At 48.8% G+C, this 27,917-nt stretch overlaps 1 protein-coding gene across 2 annotated transcripts in view; it reads left to right on the forward strand.

Annotated features, from left to right (window-relative positions):
- EMCN (endomucin) overlaps positions 1 to 27,917 on the forward strand; it is an 86,041-nt gene that overhangs the window by 36,042 nt on the left and 22,082 nt on the right. For both annotated transcript variants that reach the window (XM_029077131.2, XM_029077130.2), the window contains exons 2-4: positions 5,163 to 5,336; positions 9,973 to 10,053; positions 13,392 to 13,523. In XM_029077131.2, the coding sequence (XP_028932964.1) occupies positions 5,163 to 5,336; positions 9,973 to 10,053; positions 13,392 to 13,523 (387 nt within the window). The remainder of the gene's footprint in view (positions 1 to 5,162; positions 5,337 to 9,972; positions 10,054 to 13,391; positions 13,524 to 27,917) is intronic.

Consider the following 27,917-nt stretch of genomic DNA (forward strand, 5'->3'; position numbering starts at 1 on the left):
ATTATGCTATTTGTTTAGCACTTACTCTGTGCCAAACACTGTATTAAGCCCTGGCGTAGATGCAGGATAATCGGATTGGACACAAACCCCGTCCACACAATACGCACAGTCTAAGGGAACTGGCTAAAACAAAGGCGTGGAAGTCAGAAGGACCTGGGTTACAATCTCAGGCCCGCCACCTGTCTGCTGTGTGACCTTGGGCCAGTCACTTAACTTCTCCGTGCTTGGTACCTCGTCGGTAAAATGGGAGTCCCACGTGGGATATGGATTACTTTGTATCTATCCCAGCATTAAAGTACAGTACCTGGCATAGAGTAAGCACTTAACAAATACTATTTTAAAAAAAACGGGCAGGGAGAACAGGTTTTGAATCCCCGTTTTTCAGATGAGGAAACTGAGCCACCGAGAAATTAAATAATGACAGTAACGATCGGTGTTAGCAAGCTAGTGGGGGAGCCAGGATTAGAACCCAGGTTCCGGGTTCTGTGACTTCAAGGCCCAGCCGTGCTCTTGCTAATAGACTATGCAAATCACGTTGTCAAGTGCACAGTAAGCGCTCAATGAATATGACTGAATGAATGAATGAATTAATTAATTAGGATTCTGGAAACCAGGTCATCTCAAGATCAAAGGATATGGTAGTTCTAAGTCACTGAATTTTTCAGGGTAGGTTGTGTTTGAGCTTCAGTTCCATTCGGGGCAAATCTGTGGTCTGGCATCCAGCTACAGACCGGCTGCAGGTGGTGGAAAGGTTGCATTTTAATAGGCAAGAAGTCTACTCTTCATCCTACGAGCCTCCTCGCTGACCTCCCTGCCTCCAAACTCTTCCCGCGTTAGTCCGTACTTCACGCTTGACCCCGAATCATTCTTCATTTTGCACTCATCTCCCCTATCCTCCAAATCCTCCCGTGGTTGCCCTTTCCTCACCAAGCACCAACTCCTCATCATGGACTTCAAAAAAGCCAATCCACTCTCTTCCTCCTACTTATCCTCACTCACCGTCCACTTCACCCCAGCTCACACCTTTACACTGTGCCTTGTTCTCATCTCTCCCACCACCGACCTCTTGCTTGTACCCTCCCCGCCCCCGCTCAGAATTCCCTCCTCCTTCACATCCGGGCCGACGGCTGCTCTCCCCTTCTTCTAGGCCCTTCTGAAGCCACGTCTCCTCCGGGGCGGAGAAGATCTCTCATCTCCACATCCTATTATCCCTCTACTGCCGACGCCACTTCTTCCTCATCTGTGCACTAGAACCTCACCTCATAATGGATCAATCAGTGATATTTATTGAGCACTTACTGTGTGGACAGCACTGTATTAAGTCTTGAAAAGTCACCCTTTCTTGCTCCACTGCAGTAGCACTTCAGTTCATACCGCTACCCTGACCTGGAATTTATTTTAGCATCCAACTCCCCCCCTCCTTGATTATAAGCTCCTTCAATCAATCGATCAATCGGTTGTATATATTGAGCACTTACTGCATGCTGAACACTTGGGAGACAACGATAGAACAGATCTGGAAGACGTTCCCTGCAGCGTGGCTCAGTGGAAAGAGCCTGTGCTTCGGAGTCAGGGGTCATGGGTTCGACTCCCGGCTCTGCCACTTGTCAGCTGTGTGACTGTGGGCGAGTCACTTCACTTCTCTGGGCCTCAGTTCCCTCATTTGTAAAATGGGGATTAAAAGTGTGTGAGCCCCACGTGGGACAACCTGATTACCCTGTATCTACCCCAGCGCTTAGAACAGTGCTCTGCACATAGTAAGCGCTTAACAAATACCAACATCATTATTATTATTATTACAGGGAGCTTACAGTCTAGAGGGAATATCCCTTGATGTCTACATTATACTCTCCCAAGCGCTCAGTACGGTGTTCTACACCCAGTAAATGCTCAATAAATACCATCGATGGATTGATCGACTGACTAGGTGCTCGTGAAGTACAGAATAAAGAAGCGACCAGCTCCCTTCCCACAAGGAGCTTACACTCTAATGGTGAAAGAGGAGTACAGAACTATTTAGAGGAGCCGTCAAAGGAAATAATTAAATGTACATCCCGATAACCACTATCCGAACGTGATGAGGATGGGCTGCTATCCCTTTTAGGGAGTGGAAAGTGAGAGCGTGTGAAGATACATCAGAGGTGGAAAAAGCTTTTCATTCGAGTAAAATCTGTGAAAATTCAGCCCCACGACTTCTATAATTGCCCACCTTCCAGATAGTTCCTAGCTGTTCTATCTAGACCCAGCTGATGTTACCTGCTCACACCGCTGACACCAGCGGTCTTAAAAGTGAAAAAAATCAATCGCCAACTTGACACTCTGCCATCAGCTGACAAGGTGACATTTCTTCTGGCTACACCTGGATAGGCCAGCCTTGGAGACCATTAGCACTCAGGTGTTCTGTTGTTTTATTTTTGTGAGTGCCGAATGTCGGCGAAATCCAATTTTTCCTACCGTAGAAGGTGGCCACAGGGGTCTAGGGGAGCTGATTTGGTTTTGTGCACTAACCAAGTTCCTTAAGCCCTCTTTTCCAAACTCCCTCTCTCTTCCGCGTCGACGACGTACACGGATCTGTACCCTTTAAGCCCATGATTATTACCCCCCTCTCAGCCCCACAGCACTCATGTACCTATCCATAATTTAGTTACATATAATAGTAATAATGTTGGTATTTGTTAAGCGCCTACTATGTGCAGAGCACTGTTCTAAGGGCTGGGGTAGACACAGGGGAATCAGGTTGTCCCACGTGGGGCTCACAGTCTTAATCCCCATTTTACAGATGAGGTAACTGAGGCACAGAGAAGTGAAGTGACTTGCCCACAGTCACACAGCTGACAAGTGGCAGAGCCGGGATTCAAACTCATGACCTCTGACTCCAAAGCCCCGGCTCTTTCCACTGAGCCACGCTGCTTCTCTATATACTCTATATACTGAGATCTGTCTCCCCTTCTAGGCTGGAACAATAATAATTGTGGTATTTAAGTGCTTACTGTGTGCTCAGCACTGTACTAAGCACTGTGGGTTTGGGAGTCAAAAGACCTGGCTTCTAATCCCGGTTCTGCCACTTGTCTGCTGTGTGACCTTGGGCAAACCACTTCGCTTCTCTGTGCTTCAGTGACCTCATCTCTAAAATGGGGAGTGATACTGTAAGCTCCACTTGGGACAGCCTGCTTACCTTGTGTCTACCCCGGCGCTTAGAACAGTGCTTGGCAGATAGTAAGTGCTTAACAAATACCATAATTATTATTATTATTATCAATAGGAGCAGCAGCTGGGCCTCAGTTACCTCATCTGTAAAACGGGGATTGAGAATGTGAGCCCCATGTGGGACAGGGACTGTGTCCAACCCGATTTGCTTGCGTCCACCCCAGCACTTAGTACAGAGCCAGACGCAGAGTGAGCGCTTAACAAATAGCATAATTATTATCATTATTACCGAATGAAACTCTAGAGATGAAAGGGATTTCTCCCGAGTCTCACTGAGAAATCCGCCAGCTTGGTTCACTGATGGTTGATGCTTAGTCACCTTCAGAAAGGATCCATCATCCTTTCCAATTCCAGGATTCCAGATCCTTTGGTCTTTGGGATGTGAGAGAGAATGAGGGGGGCGGGGAGGGAGGCCAAGAAAGGGGAAGATCTAGGGGAGAGGAGGAAGGGAGGATGGGGGGAATCAGAAGCGATAAGGGAAGGAAAAGGGGAGGTAGCAGGGTCTAATATCAAAGCAAGGACACACTGCCCTGCTGTGTGACCGTGGACAAGTCACTTAACTTCCCTGTGCTTCTGCTTCCTCATCTGAAAATGGGAATGAAATCCCTCTCCTCCCTTCATCTTGAACCGGGAGTATTGTGGGGGACAGAGTTGGTCTCTGATGCTTAGCACAGTGTTTGATGCCAAAAAAAGCCCTCACTGTGAAAGCCGTGGCAGATGGTGACTGTATCCGATCTGCTCAGATCGCACCATCCCCACTGCTTGGCACATAGTAAGTGCTTAACAAATATTGTTCTAGTCCCACACATTCAACCGGATGATCGGTCGATCAACGGTTTGAATTCATCGAGCACTTAGTGTGTGCAGAGCAGTCAGTCCGGTCGTATTTATTGAGAGCTTACTGTGTGCAGAGCACTGTACTAAATGCTTAGGAGAGTACACTATAACAATAGCTTAACAACTTAATCGTTTAGTTATCAATTATTAGTTATTAATCGCTTAGTGATTGATTATTAGTTATTAGTTGTTCATTGCTTAGTACAGTGCTCTGCACACATCCTTACTATATTAGTAATGCTATTTGTTGAAGAACAGTGTGGCCTGGTGGAAAGAGCATGGGAATCAGAGGACTTGGGTTCTAATCCTGGCTCTGCCACTTGTCTGCTGTGTGACCTTGGGCAAGTCAGTTAAATAATGGACTGTGCCTCAGTTATCTCATCTGTAAAACAGAAATTCAATAACTGTTCTCCCTCCTACTTAGATCGTGACTCTTGTGTGAGACAGAGATTGGGTCCGACTTGATTATCTTGAATCTTCACCGGTGCTCAGAACACACAGTAAACACTTAACCAATACCTTAATAATGATAATGATCATTATTATCATTATTATCATGATTACAGACATGAGGAGCTAACACTCTAGTGGGGGAAACACATGAAGCAGTGTCGTCTAGTGGATAGAGTACGGGCCTGGAAGTCATAGGACCTGGGTTCTAATCCTGGCTCCACCCCGGTCTGCTCTGTGACCTTGGGCAAGTCTCTTAAATTCTCTGTGCCTCAGTTCCCTCATCCGTCAAATGAAGGTTAAGACCGTGAACCCCGCGTGGGACGCGGACCGTGTCCAACCTGATTGGCCCGTATCTGCCCCAGCGTTTAAAATGGAACCTGACCAGTAGTAAACTCTTAACGCTCAATCATTATCACACGTGTCCGGCGCGTAGTTAGCGCTTGACATATTAAAAGATAATACGAATCATTGTACGGGCAACTGATTGTGCAGATACACGTGAGCAGGTCGGTCTAGGGAGCCTGTCGAATATCGTCTGGATACGTGTGGAACCCGGAACTCCAGAGCTCCCGCTGTCAAAGAGGAGTGGGGAAGGAGCGTGATCTAGGGGCCTGGGAGTCAGAAGACCTGGGTTCTAACCTCCGCTCGATTGTCTGCTTGTTCAGGTAATATCACCACCTCTGTAGCCCCGAGTTGGACTAAGCAGGAGACGGATGCAACGCCAGCCTCGACGCCGTCGGCATCGGACACGGTCTTGACGACGCCAGTGACGTCGTCAGAAACCGCTGTTGCCTCAACAACAATCTCTCCGACCACAGGCCGCAACGTCGCAACGACAGGTGAGTCTCTCTCGCCTCACACACCCTGGCGTCCCTCCTGACGTTCCCGGAGAGGAGGCAGGCGCGTACACAGACTGCGACTTGTTCAGTCGGTCTTTGTCGGGTGTCCGGCGACTGAATGCCTTGGTAAACGGGGCCCGGGGGAACGTCATGGGGGAAGACGACGGGCGGCGTCGACGTCTCGTGCGGTGTTTCCCGTGGTCAGGGACGGTGCTCTCTGAAGAGGAGGGGGAAAGGAAACGGAGAAACGAAAGGTTCAGAGACAAAGAAGGGACAGACAGCGACAGAAAGGGAGAGGTCTGCTCACGCTTCATCGTCTGTGAAAGCCATGGCAGACGGTGACTGTATCCGATCTGCTCAGATCGCACCTTCCCCAGTGCTTGGCACATAGTAAGTGCTTAACAAATATTGTTCTAGTCCCACACACTCAACCGGATGATCGGTCGATCAACGGTTTGAATTTATCGAGCACTTAATGTGTGCGGAGCAGTCAGTCCGGTCGTATTTATTGAGAGCTTACTGTATGCGGAGCACTGTACTAAATGCTTAGAAGAGTACACTATAACAATAGCTTAAGAACTGAATCGCTTAGTACAGTGCTCTGCGCACAGTAAGCGCTCAAAAAATGTGATTGAATGAACAACAGAACACACCCATTCCCTGCCCTCAGCGGGATTACTTTCTAGAGGGGGAGACTGACACTAACTGTACTAAGCGCTTGGGAGAATGCAATATAACAGAGTTGGCAGACACGTTCCCTGCACGCCACGAGTTTACAGTCTAAAGAGGAGCTTAGAGTCATTTGTCCGCGACCTTGGGCAAGTCACTTTGCTTCTCTGGGCCTCAGTTACCTCATCTATAAAATGGGGATTGAGACTGTGAGCCCCATGTGGGACAGGGACTGTGTCCAACCCGGTTTGCTTGTATCCACCCCAGTGCTTAGTACGACGCCTGACACACAGTAAGTGCTTAGCAAATACCGTAACTATCATTATTATTGGTAAGAAGCAGCTTGGGTTAATGGAAAGACCACAGGCCTCGGGAGACAGAGAACCTGGGTTCTAATTCTGGCTCCGGTATTTGCTTTTCATTCATTCAATAGTATTTGTTGAGCGCTTACTATGTGCAGAGCACTGTACTAAGCGCTTGGAATGTACAAATCGGCAACAGATAGGGACAGTCCCTGCCCATTGACGGGCTTACAGTCTAATCGGGGGAGACAGACAAAAACAATAGCAGTAAATAGAATCAAGGGGATGTACATCTCATTAAAACAATAGCAGTAAATAGAGTCAAGGTGATGTACATCTCATTAACAAAATAAATAGGGTAATAAAAAATATATTCAAATGAGCGGACGATATACAAATTTGCTTGCTCTGTGACATTCGGGAAGTCACTTCTTAACGTCCCTGGGCCTCAGTTTCCTCATCTGTAAAAAGGGAATTCAATGCCTGGTCTCCCTTCCAGTTAGAATAAGGGCCCCATGTGGGACAGGGACTGTGTCCAACCTTATTAACCTGTATCTACCCCAGTGCTTAGAATAGTGCTTGACATATAGTAAGTGCTTAAAAAAATACCATAATTATGATTATTAATTATTAGATGAGGGAGAGATCAGGGAAGACTTCCTGGAGGAGATGGGGTTTTTAGAATAGTTTCGAAGATAGGTGAGGCGTGAATGTCGTGGGTAAAGAACGTGTCTGCCTACTCGGTTGTACTGTGCTTTCCCAAGATCTCAGTATAGTGCTCTGCATAATAATGTTGGTATTTGTTAAGCGCTTACTATGTGCAGAGCTCTGTTCTAAGCGCTGGGGGAGATACAGGGGAATCAGGTTGTCCCACGTGAGGCTCACAGTTAATCCCCATTTTACAGAGGCACTTAGAAGTTAAGTGACTTGCCCACGGTCACACAGCTGACAAGCGGCGGAGCCGGGAGTCGAACCCATGTCCTCTGACTCCGAAGCCCAGGCTCTTTCCAGTGAGCCACGCTGCATATAGTAACCACTAAATAAAAACCACTGATGACCAAGGAACTCTCAGTAGCTCACTGATTTTATCAGCGACACCGCATATATTGACGCATCAGAAGCATCACCTTTAAACCAATCTGCCCAGAACTTGCTAAGCCGAGCCCAGAAAATGACACTTTAGGCACGTTGGCTTTGAATACTGGGGGCAGCTTGGCCTAGTGGAAAGAGCAAAGATGGGGTTTGGGACCCCGTTCTGCCCCTTTTCTGCCACGTGACCTTGAACAAGCCATTTAACCTCTCTGTACCTCAGTTTCCTCATCCGTACAGTGGAGGTGAAATATCTGTTCCCCTCCTTATACTGTAGGACAGAGCCTGTGTCTGATTTGATTCATTCATTCAATCGTATTTATTGAGCACCTACTGTGTGCACAGCACTGTACTAAGCGCTTGGGAGAGTACAATACAACGATAAACAGACACATCCCCTATCCACGATTAGCTTACATCCCTAGAGGAGGGGAGACGGGCATCAGTAGAAATAAATAAATGAGAGGTATGGACATAAGTGCTGTGAGGCTGGGATGGGGGGAAGAACCAAGGGAGCAAGTCAGGGTGATGCAGAAGGGAATGGGAGAAGAGCAGCCTCTGCTCCATCCTAATCCTCCTTGACCTCTCTGCTGCCTTCCCTTTCCCTGGAAACACTATAATAATAATGTTGGTATTTGTTAAGCGCTTACTAGGTGCCGAGCACCGTTCTAAGCGCTGGGGTAGACACAGGGTAATCAGGTTGTCCCAAGTGAGGCTCACAGTCTTCATCCCCATTTTACAGATGAGGTAAGTGAGGCCCAGAGAAGTGAAGTGACTTGCCCACAGTCACCCAGCTGACAAGTGGCAGAGCCGGGATTCGAACCCATGACCTCTGACTCCAAAGCCCGGGCTCTTTCCACTGAGCCGCGCTGCTTCTCTGACACTGTCCTCTCCTGGGTCTCCCCCTGTCTCTCTGGCAGCTCGTTCTCAATCTCTTTTGAGAGTTCCTCTTCTGCTGTCTTCCCCCAAGCTATGAAGTCCCTCAAGGCTCAGTCCTGGGCTCCCCCTTTATTCTCCATCTACACCCACTCCCTTGGGGAACTGATGCCCTCCCGTGGCTTCAACTTCCATCTCTGTGCAGATGATTTCCAAATCTGCATCCACAGCCCTGATGTTTCTCCTCTGCGGTCTCGTATTTCCTTCAGGATATCTCTACTTGGATGACCCGCTGACACCTCAAACTTAACTTTTCCAAAACGTATCCCCCCCCCGAACCCCGCCTCTCCTCCCCCCCAACTTTCCCATCACCGTAGACAGCACCACCATCCTCCACGTCTCACAATCCCGTAACCGTGGGGTTATCTGAGACTTATCTCTCTCTCCAACCCACGTATTCAATCTGTCTCCAGATCCTGTCGGCTCTACCTTCACGACATTGCTAAAATCTGCCCTTTCTTCTCCATCCAAATTGCTACCATACTAATCCCAAACATTTAGCCTCTCCTGGCTTTGATTACCGTGCCAACCTCCTTGCTGACCTCTCTGACTCCTGCCTCTCCCAGCTCCATTCCGTACTTCACTCGGCTGCCTGCATCATTTTTCTACAAAACCATTCAGTCCATGTTTCCCCACTCCTCAGTAACATCCACTAGTTGTCCATCCACGTCCACATCAAACAGAAATTCCTTACCATCAGTTTCAGAGCAGTCAATCACCTTTCGCCCTCCTACCTCACCTCCTCTTACAACCCAGCCCGTACATTTCGCTTCTCTAATGCCAACCTACTCACTGTACCTCCATCTCGTCTATCTCACCTCCGACCACTGTCCCACGTCCGGCCTCTGGCCCGGAACTCCCCCCTTCTTCAAATCCTTCAAATCTCCCCATCTTCAAAGCACATCTCCTCCAAGTGGCCTTCCCTGATTCAGTCCCCATTTCCTCTCCCTCACTCCCTCCTGCATCCCCTTCCCCCTTGGATTTGCACCCATTATTCTCCCCTCCCTCAGTCCCACAGCACTTTTGTGCATATCCTCAATTTCTTCATTTAAATTAACGTCTGTCTTTCCCTGCAGACTGTAAACTGACAAGCCGGGAACGTGTCTCCTTCCTCTGCTAGAATGTACTCTCCCAAGTGCTTAGTACAGTGCTCTGCACGTAGTAAGCCCTCAATAAATGATTTATTGATTGATTAATAGCAATATGATGCGTGCTAGTTCCCCACTGGCCAGCCGTCGTCCCTTAAGCAGGTGACCAGCTACACAAGGAGCGATATTTCCCTTTCCTTCTCATCCACCTACTTGGGAGCATTTCTTCTGGCAGGTGGGATGAGAGCCATGCCGGGTCTAGTGGAAAGAGCCGGGGACTTCCCGTGAGTCAGAGGACCCGGGTTCTAATCCCTCCACTTGGCTGCTATGTGACCTCGGGCTTCTCTTCTCTGGGCCTCAGTTTCCTCAGTACAGTAAGGGAATTCAGTATCTGTTCTCCTTCTGGCTTAGATTGTGAGCCCCATGTGGGACCTGATTATCTTCTATCACAGCACTAGGTACAGCCCTTAGCCCATAGTAAGTACTTGACAACCACTATAATGATCGTTATTAATATTATTACTACTAATAATGTCATTTTTGCATTCACAGCTGCAGATAGTGTGAAAACATCATCGAGCAAACCTGTGACTACAGCATTCAACATATCTGACTTCACCTCTTCTATGGACAGTAGGTGCTATTTTGTTCTATAATCTTGTTCATAAAGGAAATTGAACTACTACACCTCTCTACTAGAGAAGCAGCGTGGCTTAGTGGCAAGAGCCCGGGCTTGGGAGTCCGAGGCTGTGGGTTCTAATCCCCTCTCCACCACTCCCCAGCTGTGTGACTGTGGGCAAGTCACTTAACCTCTCTGTGCCTCACTTACCTCATCCGTCACGTGGGGATGAAGACTGCGAGCCCCACGTGGGACAGCCTGATCACCTTGTGTCTACCCCAGCGCTTAGAACAGTGCTTGGCACATAGCAAGCGCTTAAATGCCATCCTCATCATTATGACTACTTCCATCCCCACCACCGTGCGTTCGATCGTGTCTGTTGAGCGCTTACTGTGTGCGGAGCACTGCACTAAGCGCTCACCAGTACTACTCCATGGAGGAACTGGTTCGGCACCAGGCGTACGTAGACTGAGTTAAGCACCTCACCGGCAACAGGGGTGAGCAGAAAAATCAGCCAACCCAAAGAGTGAGCAGAATGCACTAACGTCTAACCAGCCTCGGGTGTGAGCAGGCAAAATTAACCGGCAAGAGGTTTCGGCAGACTGCGTTATTCTCTAGATCGTAGGCTCGTCGTGGGCCAGGGAAGTGTCTACCAACTCTGTAATGTTATGTTGAACTCTCCCAGGTTCTTAGTGCTCTTCCCCGAGAAAGTGCTCAATAAATACAACTGACTGATGGGAAATCAGCAGCAGGTATGAGGAGATTGAGTTGACCAGAGCCAGATGAGAGCAGGCTGAGTTAACCAGCACCAAGGTGTCAGGAGATTGAGTTTTCCAGCCCCATGTGGGGCGGGGACTGCGTCCGACCTGATTAACCTGTATCTAGCCCAGTGCTTAGAACAGCGCTGGGCATATAGGAAGTGCTTAACAAATACCATCTGGGTGTTATCTGTGTTATCTGTGCTTTGTCAGCTGTTCTCCACAGGACTTCAGATGCTTGGGCAGACCTGTGGTCATCGGACCCAGCCCCGGAGGTGGATTTTGCGTGGGGTCGTGAGGGGGCTTGGGAGTTGACCTCAGCAGAGACTAATTTCTCATTCATTCACTTATTCATTCGATCAATTGTATTTATTGAGCACTCGCTGTGTGCAGAGCACCGTTCCAAGCGCTTGGAAAGTACAATTTGGCAACAGAGACCATCCCTACCCGACAACGGGCTCGCAGTCTGGATTTCAAGACAGACATCTCCAGACCCTCAGACACCTAAATCCACCCTCCCCACACTAAATCCACCCCCCGGGCTCCTTCTTATGGCCATAGGTCTGCCCAAGCATCTGACGCCGATAATGCCCAACTGCGAGCCGGGAGTCTTAATGATAGTATTTAAGCGCTTACTACGTGCCAAACACTGTTCTAAGCACTGGAATAGATTCAAGGTTTTCAAGTTGGACCCAGTCCCTGTCCCACGAGGGGCTCGCGGTCTTAATCCCCAGATGAGGTAACTGATCACTATCCACTGATCGATTGTTTGAAAAATTTCTAATTCTACTTCTCCCGGTTCTCCTGTTTCTACCACTATTTCTATTTTACTATTTACTACGGCTTTTCGCTCCTATTTCCACTTCACCACTTCACGTTGTCTTACGGCGTCCAGTCGCGTCCGCCCGATAACGACGCCACGGACGCAGCTCTCCCAGAACGCCCCGCTTCCATCTGCAATCGTTCCGGTAGCAGATTCAGAGAAGCAGCGTGGCTCAGTGGAAACAGCCCGGGCTCGGGAGTCAGAGGTCATGGGTTCGAATCCCGCCTCCGCCACTTGTCAGCTGTGTGACCGTGGGCAAGTCACTTCTCTGTGCCTCAGTTACCTCAGCTGTGAAATGGGAATTAACTGTGAGCCTCACGAGGGACAACCGGATTACCTTGTATCTCCCCCAGCGCTTAGAACAGTGCTCTGCACATAGTAAGAGCTTAACATATACCAACATTATTATTATTAAAAATCTGGAGGTGGTTTATCATCGCCTCCTTCCACTCAGTTAATGAGTCTCTGCCTTCGACTCTCTCCCGTGAGGCTGCCTGTACTTCTCTTATTATTGGTACTAGCATTTTTATTGCTATTACTATTTCTACTTTTATGACAACTATTATCCCCAAGTCTGTAACCTCATTATCCTCTAGACACTGAACTCGATATCCTCTGGAGTCTAAACTCGTTATGGGCAGGGAATGTATCTCCTAATTCTGTTGTGTTTTACTCTCCCAAGTACAGTGCTCTGCACATCGGAAGCGCTCAATAAATACCAATGATTGATGATTTAGAGAAGCAGCGTGGCTCAGTGGAAAGACCCCGGGCTTGGGAGTCCGAGGTCATGGGTTCGAATCCCGCCTCCGCCACTTGGCATCTGTGTGACTGTGGGCGAGTCACTTCACTTCTCTGTGCCTCAGTTACCTCATCTGTAAATTGGGGATTAACTGTGAGCCTCACGTGGGACGACCTGATTACCCTGTATCTCCCCCAGCGCTTAGAACAGTGCTTGGCACATAGTAAGCGCTTAACAAATGCCAACGTTAGTACTATTATTATTATTTCTACTAAACTACTCCTACTAAGACAACCACAACTACAGCTATTACTATCACGCAATCAATCAGTGGAATTGATTGACTGCTTCTATGTGAAGAGCTCTGTACTAAGCACTTGGGCGAGTACAATACAGCACTGCTATTGCTATCATTCATTCAGTGGTATTTATGAAGTGCACACTGTGTGCAGAGCACTGTACTAATAATAATAATGTTGGTATTTGTTAAGCGCTTACTATGTGCAGAGCACTGCTCTAAGCGCTGGGGTAGATACAGAGTAATCAGGTCATCCCACGTGAGGCTCACAGTTTATCCCCATTTTCCAGATGAGGTCACTGAGGCACAGAGAAGTGAAGTGACTTGCCCCAGGTCACCCAGCTGACAAGTGGCAGAGCCGGGATTCGAACCCATGATCTCTGACTCCCAAGCCCGGGCTCTTTCCACTGCGCCAGGCTGCTTCTCAGCGTTTGGGAGAGTACAATAATGGGGCAGGGATTGTCTCTCTCTCTGTTGCCCAACTGTACATTCCAAGCGCTTAGTCCAGTGCTCTGCACATAGTAAGCGCTCAGTAAATACTATTGAACGAATAATAAACGGATAGATTCCTTGCCCACAATAAGCTTACAGTCCTGAGCGCCTGGGAGACGACAGTGCAAAACCGCTACCGTTCGTCTTCCTCCCCCTTCCTCCTTGTCTTCTTTTCTTTCTCCTCCTCCTAATATTAATGCTGTCGCTACCCCCACCATCTGACAACTGTCCTGGCGTTCCAGATGCGAAAGTCAAGAGCACTCCGTCAAGCAGCCCCCAGGAGAACGCATTCAGCACAGTAAATGCCAGCGCGCACCTGTCAAGCATCCAAGCTTCAACCCCCTCAGCGACAAGAGCGAATACCAAGCCACGCGGTAAGTGACGAGATGGGGGGCGGAGGGAGGAGGGACGTGCCCGAGTCTGCGAGTTAAACAAGGGGACCACCCCGGGGTGAAAGCAACGTCCTACTGCCTGACCTCGTCGTGGACGGGGAACGTATCTGTTGTCCTCTCCCGAACGCTTAGTACAGTTCCCTGCTGACCGTAAGCGGTCAGTAAGTACCACTGATTGACCCAGCAAGGTCTATCTAACGCTAGGACAAGGCCAGGGATTGGGTCTACCACTCTATACCATCCATTCAAAAGTATTTATTGAGCGCTTACTATGCGCAGAGCACTGTACTAAGCGCTTGGAACGGACGAATCGGCAACAGATAGAGACAGTCCCTGCCCTCTGACGGGCTTACGGTCTAATCGCTCTCCCAAATGCTTAGTACAGTGCACGGCAAGAAGCTGGAGCTCAGTACATACCGTCGATGGGGTCGAATGAGAGCACGGCCCTCCCCTTCTGTCCCTTTGAGTCCACGGCCTTGGTCTAAAAGGGAAGGAGCTTCCGGTTTGGGGAGAGGGAGGGATCGGGACTGACAGAAGCCACACACTCCGACACGTCTCTGCTCCCTAAGGGTGAGGATGGTGCCGGGGGAGGGCACTTCTGACGGTGCGGGGATGGCTGTCGCTATGGGGGACGCTGAAGGGGAGTCAGCCTGCGCCATGGATAGAGCACAGATCTGGAAGTCAGAAGGAACTGGGTTCTCGTCTCGGCTCTGCCGCTCATCTGCTGTGTGATCTTGGGCGAGTCACTTCGCTTCTCGATGCCTCGGTTCCCACATCTGTAAAATAGGCGTTAAGACCGTGAGCCCCACGTGGGACAGGGACCGTGATCAGCTTGGATCTCCCCCAGCGCTTGGGCATCTTGAGCCCCGTACTAATTCTGTGTGCCGAACACTGTACTAAGCGCTTGGGAGCCTACAGTGCAACACTATTACTGCTATTATTACTCCTCCTCCTACTACGACTACTTTACCACCACCACCTCAAAGGGGCTCAAAGGGAAAAAACATCCAAAATGCAGAATTTGGGCTCCTACGATCTGCCCTGGCCAAGAAGCATAGAGGCCGCTCCCAGGAGGCTTTCAAGATTCTTAATTTTCCTTAGATTCACGCGTCAACGCGCCCTTCAGCGGAATCCAACTGGGGCAGGGGAAAGGAAATGTAGGGAGAGAAGGGAAGGAGGAGGGTATCACACCACAGAGTTGGTAGACATGTTTCCTGTCCACAAGACATTTTTAGTTGTCTAAAACAAGATGAAACCCCCTGCCGCAAGGCTAGTGAAAAGATCGTGGGACTGGGGAGACCCAGGTTCTAACCCCGGTTCTTCCACTTGCCTGCTGTATGTGTGTGACCTTGGGCAAGTCACTTGACTTCTCTGGGCCTTAGTTTCCTCATCCGTGGAGATGGAGACTCAAAGCCTTTTCTCCCTCCCCCTTAGACTGTGAACGCTGTGTGAGACAGCAACTTGGTCCGATCTGAGTGTATCGTATCTACCCCCACGCTTAGCACTGTGCTTGGCACACAGTTTAGCACTTAACCAATACCGCAAGTATTATTACTATTACCGTTTTGCATACACAACACATCACAACTCCTATCACAGATGCACAAACCGACCTAGCATCCCGGCCCTTCAGCCTTCCCAGTTTACTCAGCCAGCTGCAATAAGTTCAAAAAAAGATCCCAGCAGGGGCTCCAAGGGAAAAAAGCATCCAAAATGCAGAATTTTGGCTCCGATCTGCCCTGGCCAAGAAGCATAGAGGCCGCTCCCGGGAGGCTTTCAGGATTCTTAATTTTCCTTTGATTCACGCATCTCCGTGCCCTTCAGCGGAATCCATCTGGGGCCGATTTTCTTTCCTTCACCTTAAGACGTAGCTGGAAATGGCTGCCCTCCAAATAGTTAAAAAGCAACCAAACCCCCAGAGAAACAGTTTTACGAAAGGAAACTCAACCACTTCCCTCGAGGTTTTTGACGCTCTGCGGGGACCAGCTGAAAACGAAAACCTTTGCCATCTGCTGTTCCATTAACCGGACCCTCCGTAACCTGGGCCAAGAGGCCCCGACATGGCGGCTCACTGGCCTTTCCGCCCCCGCCAGGATTCAGTTTGGCCCGTTGAACACCTTTCTTGTAAATGATGCGTCTGGTGGAAGCGGTCCCAGAATTCCATGCTGTTGAGCCCAGCTGCCTCCCTTTCCCACCCCTCGCGGCTCTGGAAACTGGCCCGGGATTCCATGCTGTTCAGCGCAGCTGCCCCCTGCCCCTCTGGAAACTGTCCCAGAATTCCACACTCTTCAGCAGAACTGCCCCAGCTCCCGGAAACCGTTCCAGGATTCCATGCTGTTCCACACGGCTGTTCCCTCCCACCCAACCTACTACCGAGGAGGCTGACGAGAGCCGAGGAGACAGTTGGAAAACCTCAATCTAGCAGTTGCAGGAGGCTGCCCTTTATCTTTCCCTTCCTGTCCGGCAGCTGGGCCCCTTCCCCTTCCCAAACATCTGGCCGTCGGCTCCTTTAGACGGCAAAGAGCCGAAGAAGGCATTGGCATCATGTACAAGAGAGCCTGAGAGACCCAACCGTGTGAGAAGTCTCTAGGTAACTCCACCCGCCGGAGACTTGCCTGTCAATGGATTGTGGTGAGTTTTCCTGAGCGACGTGGAGAACCATTTGTTTCCGTTTCTGAGCTCAAGCTCGCTCTCCTTCCTCACCCCATTACTGAGAGTGCTTTCCCCTTTTGGGTGGCTGACTCTGGAGGAGAACACATAAAAGGTAGCGCGCCAGTGATATCTGATTCCCTGAATAAGACGGTCAGGAGCCGGATGGTGAGGGACTGGTTTAGTCTCAGTTTCCTCACCTGTAGAATGGGAATAATTCACCTGACACGCAGGATTGTTGTGGAACGGTAACCGTGACCAAGGAGAACGATTCTTGATGGTGGTGATATTCGCTGACCATGCCTGTTCTTTCACTCAATCAATTGTAGTTATTGAGCTCACTGTACCAAGGACGGTATAATATAGCAATATAACAGAGTTAGTGGACATATCCTCTGCCCAGAGTGAGCAAACCATCTAGAGAGGGAGATAGACATTAGTATAAGCAAATAAATTGCAATTAAATAATTAACGCTGTGGGGGTTTAAAGGTGTGACTAAAAGGAGCAAATTAAGAGGACATGGGAGTGGGAGAAGAAAAAAGAACGGCTTAGTCAGGGAAGGCCTCTTGGAAGAGATGTGCCTTCAGTAAAGCTTTTAAGGTGGGGAGAGCAAATGTCTGTCGAAAATGAAGAGGGAGGGCATTCCAGACCAGAGGCAGGATGTGAGTGAAGGATTCGATCAATCACTGGTATTTACTGAGCACCTAATGCACAGCACTGTAGTAGAGCTTGGGAAAATACAATGCAAAAGACTTGGTAGGCATCATCCCTACCCACGAGAAGCTTACAATCTACAGAGGGAGATGGATGTGGAAGTCAGTTATAGATACGGGGTAATAGAAGGTGAATAAAAAGTGCAAACCCAAACGAAGGGGGCTGTGATGAAGCAGCGGGGAAGGAGAGAAGTCAGAGGGAGCGAGAGGACCTGGGTTCTAATCCCGGATCGGCCACTTGCCGTCTGGGTGACTCTGGGGGAGCCACTTTACTTCTCTGTGCCGCAGATACCTCATCTGTAAAATGGGGTTCAAGACTGTGAGCCTCATGTGGGACAGGGACCTGTGTCCAACCTGATTAACCTGTATCTATCCCAGCGCTTAGAACAGAATAGATACAGGGTGCAAAGATACGTTTTTAAGTGCTGTGAGGCTGAGGGTGGGGTGAATATCAAGTACTTAAAGGGTACAGATCCAACTTCATAGGTGACGCTGAAGAAGTAGGGAGTAGAGGAAGTGAGGGCTTAGTCGGTGAAGGCCTCTTGGAGGAGATGATGATGTTGGTATTTGTTAAGCGCTTACTATGTGCCAAGCATTATTCTAAGAACAATATAAGCTCTAGACACAGGGTAATCAGGTTGTCCCACGTGGGGCTCACAGTCTTAATCCCCATTTGACAGATGAGGTAACTGAGGCACAGAGAAGTAAAGTGACTTGCCTAAAGTCCCACAGCTAAGTGGCAGAGCCGGGATTAGAACCCACCATCTCTGACTCCCAAGCCCGCGCTCTTTCCACTAAGCCACGAGCTGGGATTCGGGGAGGGATTCGAAGGTGGAGAGAGTGATGGTCTGTTGGATGTAAAAGGGGAGGGGGTTCCAGGATGGAGGAAGGACGTGGGTAAGGTGTCGGCGGTGGGATAGATGAGAGGCTGATTTGCCCCTGGAAGTAGGCTATAAGCCCAAAGCCCTACTCAAAAGAGCTCTTTCTACTCGCTTTATAAACAGATTTAGCATATTTACTCTCATTCTTAGGAATCGAGTGCAAAAAAGCCATAAAACACTGGTTCTCCCGAGACCGTGACTGCTTCTTCCTGAATAGTTTAGCAGACAGAATGCCTGTAGATAGACTGTCAGAAACCGTGAAGCGACTGATCGAAAACTGCCGCAGTCCTTTAAAGAAGTCCAGGTCCTGGTCAAAAACGGTCCGTCCAAGTGCGATGCTTTTGGGAAAAAATCGTGATCCGCATAGATCTAGATGAGACAGACAAAAATCAATCGATCCATCGATAGTATTTATTGAGCCCTGACTGTGAACTGAGCACCGTACTAAGTACTTGGGAGAGAACAATATAATGGAGCTGGCAGACACGTCCCCTTCCCCACAAGGAGCTTACGGTTTAGAGGGAAACAGACATTAATATAAATAAATGAATTACAGATAGGTAAATATTGTGGGGCTGAGGGCTGAATAAAACGTGCAAATCCAAGTGAAGGGGGAAACGCGGTGAAGCAGCGTGGCCTTGTGGAAAGAACCCAGGCCTGGGAGTCAGAGGATCTGGTTCTAAGTCTGGTTCTGAAGCTCCCTAAGAAGCAGGGGGTAAATGGGTCCTGTCTTGGGGGCCGGGAAAGCCCAGGATCTTATCTGTCAGTCGGGTGGATCCGGGATCTTACCTGTCAGTCAAGTGGATGCGATGTTGTCAAGTTTCCCTAAAATCCCGCCCTGTGATAGAACTCACAGTACCTGAGACCAGAAGGCAGAAATTGTGTCTACCTTCTTTACTGGACTCCTCCTGTTGCTTAGTACAAAGCTCTGCCCATGGAAAGCGCTCAATAAATACCACCGACTGATCGATTGTTCCCTGTTTGGAGCAACCCCTCCTAGTGAGAAACGGCGTGGTTTAGTGGAAGCAGCGCGGGCTTGGGGGGCAGAGGTCGTGGGTTCTAAGCCCGGCTCCGCCACCTGTCAGCCGTGTGACTTGATTTCTCTGTGACTCAGTTACCTGATCTGTAAAATGGGGATTAAGACTGTGACCCCCACGTGGGCCAACTTGATTACCTTGTATCTACCCCAGCGCTTAGAACGGTGCCTGGCACATAGTAAACACTTAACAAATACCATTATTATTAGTGTTACCTTGGTATCAGAGTCTGCTGGAAGGAGCCTTTCAGAAAGCCCCAGGCGGAGCTGACAAACTCCCTGTCCGAGTTTAATTTTATTCCTCTTCCCATTAAAGGACCAAATTCTGCTAATGGCTCCATCCTGAGACCTCTCAGGGAGGGGTCTACAATTTGGTGAGGTGGCGAAGGTTGAAGGAGTGTGATTTCACTGCTGCTGTCCTTTCTTCCTATCCTCTCCTCCTATCGCTCTGGGCACTCATTCGAGGTCTCCTTCGCGGGCTTCTCCTCTCACCCCCTAACTGTGGGGGTCCCTCAAGGCTCAGTTCTGGGTCCCCTTCTATTCTCCATCTACACCCACTCCCTTGGAGAACTCATTCGCTCCAGTGGCTTCGACTACCACCACTACGCAGATGATTCCCAAATGAACTCTCCAGCCCTGATCGCTCTCTCCGCAGTCTCATGTTTCCTCCTGCCTTCAAGGCAACTCTACTTGGATGTCCTTCCATCGCCTTAAACTTCAAGTGTCAAAAATAGAACTCCTTATTTCCCACCCAAACCCTGTCCTTCCCCTGACTTTCCCATCATTGTAGACAGCACCACAATCCTTTCTGTCTTACAAGCTTATAACCTTGGCATTAGCCTTGACTCCCCTCTCATTCGATCCACATCTGTCACTAAATCGTGGAACCCTTCACCACGTTCCCGCCCTTTTCTCACCATTAAAACTGTGATCACAAGAGACTAAACGTTTATCCTATCCCACCCTGATTACTATATCAGCCTCCTTGCTGACCTCCCCGCCTCCTGTCCCTCCCCACTCCAGTCCGTACTTCACTCTGCTGCCCAGATCCATTTTCTCTAAAAACATTCAGCCCATGTTTCCCCACTCCTCCAGGCCCTCCAGTGGTTGCCTATCCACCTCCACATCAAACAGAAACTCCTCACTGTCGCTACTCTCCTACTTCAACCCAGCCCGCACACTCCACTCCTCTAATGCCAACCTACTCACTGTACCTTGATCTCGTCTATCTCACCCCTGACCTCTCGCCCACATCCTGCCTCTGGCCTGGAACCCGCTCCCTCTTCAAACTCAACAGACAGTTATTCTCCCCACCTTCAAAGCTTTATTGAAGGCCCACCTCCTCCCAGAGGCCTTCCCTGACTTAGCCATCTTTTCCTCCTCCTCCACTCCCTTCTGTGTCACCCTGACTTGCTCCCTTTATTCATCCCCCCATCCCAGCCCTCAGCACTTAAGTACATGCCCAAAATTTATTCATTTATAGTAATATCTGCCTCCCCCTCTAGATTGTAAACTCATCGTGGGCAGGGAACATGTCTACCAATTCTGTTGTACTCTCCCAAGTACTTGGTATAGTGTTCTGCACACAGTAGGTGCTCGGTAATATGATTGTGCATTGTGAGCAGGGAATGTGTCCATTATATTGTTTGTGTTTTACTCTCCCAAGCGCTCAGTACAGTGTCCTGCACACAGTAAGCATTCAATAAATACAATTGATTGATTTGACCCACAATGAGTTCGAGTTTGGCACTAAGCCTTGGCAACCCCCTTTCTTCCACCTTAAAACTTGGAACCTAGGCGGAAGGGGATCTCCGAAGGCCGAGGGCTCCACAAATCACAGACGGGAATCCCGGGGCCATAATTAACAGATCCGTTGGGAAACGGGCCCAAAGAGTTAACGGCCCAGTAAGTTACTTAGCAACTCTTGGCTGGGTTCCCATGGAGACTCAGCTCAAGCCGGGGAGATGTGACAGGCAAATGGAATTTGTCAAAAAGCCATCGATCCTGGTTTAGTGACCTCTCCAGACCGAGAGTCATGTTGTCACTGGGGGCTTATGTTTGTTTCCTCCACAACATCTGTAATTCCCCAAGACAGGAACCCCCTTAAAGATGGGGAGGTAATGCTCTTTCCACTTAGACCCCATGGCTTTCCAGGAGGACTTTTCTCCTCTCTCTTTCTCTCCCTCTCGCCTTCCCTTTTTTCTTTCCTTCACTCTTCCTCCCTTCCTCCCCTTTCCCTCTCACTGCATTTCTCTTTCCCTTTAAAAAAAACTATGCTATTTATTAAGCACTTACTCTGTGCCAGGCACTGTACTAAGTCCTGGGATAGATACAAGCTAATCAGGTTGGACACCATCCGTGTCCCAAATAGGGTTCATAAGCTGAAGTCAAGTGACTTGTCCTGGGTGACACAGCAAGCCAAGTGGAAGACTGGGATTAGAACCCAGGTCCCCTGACTCTGATCCATGCTCTTTCCACTTGGCCACCCTGCTCCTCACTCTTCTGCTCCTCCAGCCCAAGCCCTGGGGGGGCTTTTTTTTTTAATGGTATTTGTTAAGCACTTACTATGTGCCAGGCACTGTACTAAATGCTGAGGTAGATAGAAGCTAATCAGGTTGGACAAAGCCCATGTCCCACAGTGGGCTCACAGTCTTAATCCACATTTTACAGATGAGGAAATTGCGGCCCAGAGAAGTGGCGTGACCCAGGCACAAACTATCCGCCTGGGTAGCAGAAAGTAGCAGAGTTTAAAGAAAAATATACAAGTGTTACATGGAAGCGATTGTACCTAAGTATTTAGGGGGTGGGGCTCAAGTTCACAGGTGTCACAGAAGTGTTGAAATGACGGTGGGGAGAGGAGAGATCAATCAGGGAAGACTTCATGGAGGAGGCATGATTTTTCTTAGGGTTTTGAAGATGGGAAGAACAGGATATGAAGGAGGAGGGAGTTCCAGGAAGGAGGTAGGACGTGAAACAGGGATCATCAGCGAGAGAGAGGAGAACGAGGCACAGAGAGAGTAGGTTGGCCTTGGAGGAGTGAACTGTGAGGGCCGGGTTGCAGTCGGAGAGGAGCGACATTAAGTAGCATGTGAGAACTGACGAACTGCCTTAAATCCGACGGTGAGAAGTTTCTGCTCGATGCAGAGAGGAATGGGCGACCGCAGAAGCTTTTCAAAGAGCGGGGAGATGCGCCCACCATGACTCCCGGTGTAATCCAGAGGATCCCTTCTCGTTTCTCGACTGGAACCCTAAATCTGCTGCATTCTGTTCTGTCATTACTTTAACCCTGGCCCTGTTTTTTGAATGAAAGTTATCATTAGTAGTAATAATAATAATAATGAATGTGGTACTTGAGTGCTTACTATGTGCCCGGTATTATTCTAAGTGCTGGGTTCGATATAAGGTAATCAGGTTTGGAAACAGTCCCTGTCCCACATGGGGCTCACAGTCTTACAGTTGAGGAAAGAGAGGCACAGAGAACAGAAGTGGCTTGACTAAGGTCACACAGCAAGCAAGTGGCATAGCTGGGTCCTGACTCCTAGGCCCGTGTTCTATCCACTAGGCCACACGACTCATTTAAGATTTCAACTAATGCATTTTTGGAGAATGTCATTGAGGGGAATTCTGCTATCTCAACCCAGTAGGGGCATTGGATGGTTTTCAGGAAGCCTCTTTGGTCATGGGAATTTCTGAGCAATTAATTCTTGTTCCCCGTACCAGAGAAGCAGAAGGTCCAAGGGGATAGGACAGGGATCAGCTGGAGGGAGTCAAAGCAGAATGGTCAGCGCTTGGGATAATCTTCCATCCCTACTCCAGCTGTTGCCACGACTGTCACAGAATCTCCCTCATCCTCTCCAGTGGCGGCCATTACCACCCTTCACCTCCCCCTGGCATCTTCCCTGACCCTGACAAATAGCAGAGGAGAGAAAGGAAAACTCAGAGAGGATCGGGAGAGAGGGATTGTAGCCGGGACCACAATAGCTGGCAATAGGTCACTGTGTCCCGACAGGTTATCACCCAAGCTAGCAGCAAGAGTGTCCCCATCCAAAGCCTGGAAAATGGAGAAAAAAGATTGCGCGCCCCGTGTAGGGCGGCGACTGCGTCCAACCTGAGGAACCTGTATCTACCTCAGAGTTTCGTACAGTGTTTGAAAAATAGTAAGCACTTAGCAAATACCATCTTTATTATCATCGTCATTATTATTGCTATATGCAGAAAACCATACTAAGTATTTAGGAGAGTACAATCTATCAGAGTTGGTAGACACGTTGCCTGCCCAACATGAGCTTACAGTCTAGAAGCCCGGAAGGACGAGGAGCAAGAAGACGGGTAGGGACACAGTACACCACGATGGCGGTAAAAAGTTTTTTCCCCCCTGTGTAAAACCTCTTTATGGCCGAATTAATAACTGGATGTGCAGCTAAATGTGAGTGCAGAGCACAGAGGTTCTAGAAGATACTCAGGTTACCATAATGAGGCTGTTGGGAATTAATGGGGGAAGGCTTCCAGGAGGAAGTGGGTTGTTAGGAGGGCTTTATTGATAATAACAATAATGATGATAATAATGATAGTAACAATAGTATTTGTGAAGTGCCAAGCAGTTTTATTTGAGCGCTTACTGTATGCAGAGCACTGTAAACGCTTGGGAGAGTACAGTACAGCAATACACCAGACACATCCCCTGCCCACAGTGAGCTTTAAGTCTAGAGGGGGAGACAGACATTAATATAAAAAAATAAATCACAGCTATGTACACAGTGGACTGAGCTCTGGGCTAGGTAAAGGACACAGCCCCTGTCCCACTGTGGCTTCGATGACTGAAAAATCTCTGGTCGTGACGGAGTTCTGGATCGGGGAGCAGTATGAGCAGCATGGCTTAGTGGAAAGAGCACGGGCTTGGGAGTCAGCGGTCATGAGTTCGAATCCCGGATCTGCCATTTGTCACCTGTGTGACTGTGGGCGTCACTTGACTTCTCTGTGCCTGTTACCTCATCTGTAAAACGGGGATTAACCGTGAGCCTCACGTGGGACAACCTGATTACCCTGTATCTACCCCAGCGCTTAGAACAGTGCTCGGCACATAGTAAGCGCTTAACAAATACCAACATTATTATTATTATGAGAAAGGGGAGTAATGGGGGGGTCTCAGGAGGAGGTAAAATCCAGTTGGAAGGTGAGACTGGGAGGAATGAAGGTGAGCTGAGAAATAGCGGCTCCAGGGAAGTCGACGGGAGAGTCGAAGAGTACTGGTGGGGAGCCTTGAAGCCAACGCTTGGAAGGGATGGAGAGGAAAATGGGCAGCCATTGGAGGTATGAAGAGTGGACAGATGGGTACTGAGTAATGTTTCATTCATTCACTCATTCGATCAAATTCACTCAGCGCTTACTGTGTGCACAGCGCTCGCACTCAGGGCTCGGAAGAGTATAATACAACAAGAAAGATACATTCCCTACCCGCAACGAACTTACCGTCGAGACGAAGGCAGCAGGATGGGGAATGTGGGGATGTCTATTCTTTGAGCACTTGGGATTCACCCCACCTTCAGCCCCATGGTACTTAGGTACACATCTGCAATTTATTTAGACTGTAGACTGTAAGCTCCTTGTGGACAGGGAACGTGGCTAGTAATTCGGTTATATTGTACTTTCCCAAGCGCTTAGAACAGTGCTCTGCGCACAGTAAGCACCCGATAAATACCATTGGTTAACCGATTGATTTTTGACGTCCTTTCCTCTCAGCCGAACAGATCCCACTCAAACTGCCCTTATTGAGCTTGGATAAAATGCGTGTCGATATGACCCTGTTCTCCCCACATACCATCCATATTTTTGAGAGGAAAAGGTGCATTGCAGACTTTATGGCGTGAAGCTTAGAAAAATTCCAGAGACATGATCAGGGTGATTGGATTCACTGGGTTCAGTTTTTATTTTGTAGTCTAGCTTGCTTTTTAAAAAATATATTAGGTCATTCTCTGCAGACTGTGTGGAAAAATAAAAGGGAAGGATTACACTTGAAAAGGGAAAAGAGATCAAGATTCTCCCTAGTGTGGTGATTTTTTTTTTATGAATGTCAAAAGCTTCACTGCACCAAAATGATGCAGCCCAAAGTGTAATAAGCAGAGTCGGGGCGGGGGTTTAATTCCCAAGCGGTGCAGAAAGATTCTGTCGGGGACTCCTCCGTCATGCAGAACGTAAACGATACAGTGAAATCTGTCTACCCAAACAACCGCATTCGAAACTTGCTTTTCCGGAGAAGGCGGACGAAAGGAGTCATCCCAAGATTTGTTGTATTTATTCTTATCAAATTGCTTTTCCATCCAGCCTGGAGAACTCGATATTGCAAAAACATATCCCTAGATCATTTAAGATATGGATTATTGTATTCTCTTTTTCCTTTTCACGGTTTTCTGGCAACGTTGCCTAGTAGAAAGAGGCCAGGAGATTTAGGTACTAGTCCACTCGACTGTAAACTCCTTGAAAGCATTGGATCATGTCTGATAACTCTATTGTAATAATAATAACTTATTATTATTATGATATTTGTTAGTTATGTGTCAAGCAATGTTCTAAGCACTGGGGAAGATGCAAGTTAATCAGACTGGACCCAAGTTAGCAGGGTGGCTTAGTGGAAAGAGCCTGATCTTGGAAGTCAGAAGTTGTGTGTTCTAATCCCGGCTCTGCCACTGGTCTGCTGTGTGACCTTGGGTAAGTCACTTATCTTCTCTGTGCCTCAGTTACCTCATCTGGAAAATGGAGATTGACACTGTGAGCCCCATGTGGGACAACCTGATGACCTTGTATCTATCCCAGCTCTTAGATCAGTGCTTGGCACACAGTAAGTGTTTAACAAATACCATCATCATCATCATCCCACATGAGACTTACCATCCAAGTAGGAGGGAAAACGGGGATTGGGTTCCCATTTTACAGGTGAGGAAACTGAGGCACAGAGAAGTGAAGTGACTCACCCAACTTCACACAGTGGGCAAGTGGCGGAGCCAGGATTTGGGGACTAGGCCACCATCCACCAGGCCACACTGCTTCCCTGTTGTAGTCTCCTTGGCAGAGGGCTGTGCCCGGAAAATGCACTTAATGAACAGTATTAATAATGTTGGTATTTGTTAAGCGCTTACTTTGTGCCGAGCACTGTTCTAAGCACTGGGGTAGACACAAGGGAATCAGGTTGTCCCACGTGGGGCTCACAGTCTTAATCCCCATTTTACAGATGAGGGGAACTGAGGCACCGAGAAGTTAAGTGACTTGCCCAAAGTCACACAGCTGACAAGTGGCCGAGCGAGGATTCGAACCCATGACCTCTGACTCCAAAGCCCGTGCTCTTTCCACTGAGCCACGCTGCTTCTCTGCTTCTCAGTATTGATCAGTTAACCCTGACTCTGCCACCTGACAGCTGGGTAACCAAGGGCAAATCCTTCAACTCCTCGGTACCTCAGTTTCCTCATCCGGAAAATGAGAATACAGTAGACGCACTCTTCCCACATTGCATGGGACGGGGGCAATACCTGGTATTGCGATCTTTTTCAACTCATCCTCTACACCCTAAACGCCCTGGAGGCAGGAATCATGCCAACCAACTCAGTTGTGCTGTAGTCTCCCAAGCTCTTGAAACAGTGATCTCCACGAAGTAAGTGCTCAATAAATACCATTCATTGATGGGAAAAAAAACCACCATTTGCTTATAATCGATCACCTACCTTTAAAGTTCCTGAATCGTCAAGAGGGTTTCTTCACAGAAAATCCTCTGAGAAATAGTTCCGGAAAGAAATCTGGGACGTTTCAGGGGCATTTGTCAAGACTCGTTATTTACTCCGCCAACCTTCCGTAAATTCACGCCACAGCCACCACAGGAAAGGTTGTAGATAATGATAATAGTAATAATGGTGTTTGTTAAGCGCTTACTATGTGCCAAGCACTGTTCTAAGCACTGGGGTAGATACAAGGTCATCAGGTTGTCCCACGTGGGGCTCACAGTCTTCATCCCCATTTTACAGATGAGATGACTGAAGCGCAGAGGAGTTAAGTGACGGCAGGCAAGTGGCGGAGCCAGGATTGAAACTCATGACCTTCCGACTCACAGGCCCGTGCTCTATATCCATTATGCCATGAAGCTTCTCAGAGGGAGTCAGAGGACCTGGGTTCCAATCCCGACTCCCTGCGGCCCGGGGTCCGGCAGCCAGACCCTGTGGCCTCGGCGGCCACCGTGGCCACCCAGAAGCCCTCCGTTCTGTGGAGGCCTCACACTGAGGCTGCTTCCGCCCTTCCCCACGCCGCAGTGGGAGGCGGGACGGGGTCGGGGAACATTTCAGGAAGTTGAGGCAGAGCCTCTATTAACCGAACGGGGTCTTCATCCCGATCTGCAGTCTGGAGACGGGGAAGGAAAGCGAATCCGTGGAGCCAACACAGACCCTCGCTGTGGTCTGTGGAAAATTCCTCGACTAGATGACCCGGGGGAACCGGTCTAAGGCTGGGCCCTCACGTTCTCTGGGATTTGGGATAGATCTGAAAAGAGTTGATGAGGGAAGGCAGAGGAGACGGGGGTGGACGGTTGTTTCCAAACCCTCGAAACCTTTCTCTAGGCAGCGATGCACACATAAGGCTCACATTCCAAGGGGGAAGGAGAACGGCCTTTCCAACCCCTTTTTACGGATGAGGCAACCGAGGCACGGAGCAGTAGAGTGAATCTGACACAGGCAAATGGTGTGATTTGAGTTCCGGTTTCCTGACTCCCAGGCCTGCGCTCTTTCCACTAGGTCATCTTCTGCTTCCAAACGTGGAATGAATCAGAGCGAGAAGCCCGAATATATGCCGAGCTCTTCCATTTGACATTTCCCCAGGCCCTTAGAATACCACTAATAATAATTATGGTACTTGTTAAGCGCTTACTAGGTGACAAGTTCTGTTCTAAGAGCTGGGGTGGATACAAATTAATCAGGTTGGACAGTCCCAATTCCTTATGAGTCTCTCTGTCGAAGTACGAGGGAGTAGGATTGAATCCCCGTTTAACAGATGGGTTAGTTGAGACACAGAAAGGTTGACCGAGGTCACACGGTAATAATAGCAGTGATAATAATTATAATA

Source organism: Ornithorhynchus anatinus, chromosome 12 (assembly GCF_004115215.2).
Source record: "Ornithorhynchus anatinus isolate Pmale09 chromosome 12, mOrnAna1.pri.v4, whole genome shotgun sequence".
Classification (NCBI taxonomy): Eukaryota; Metazoa; Chordata; class Mammalia; order Monotremata; family Ornithorhynchidae; genus Ornithorhynchus; species Ornithorhynchus anatinus.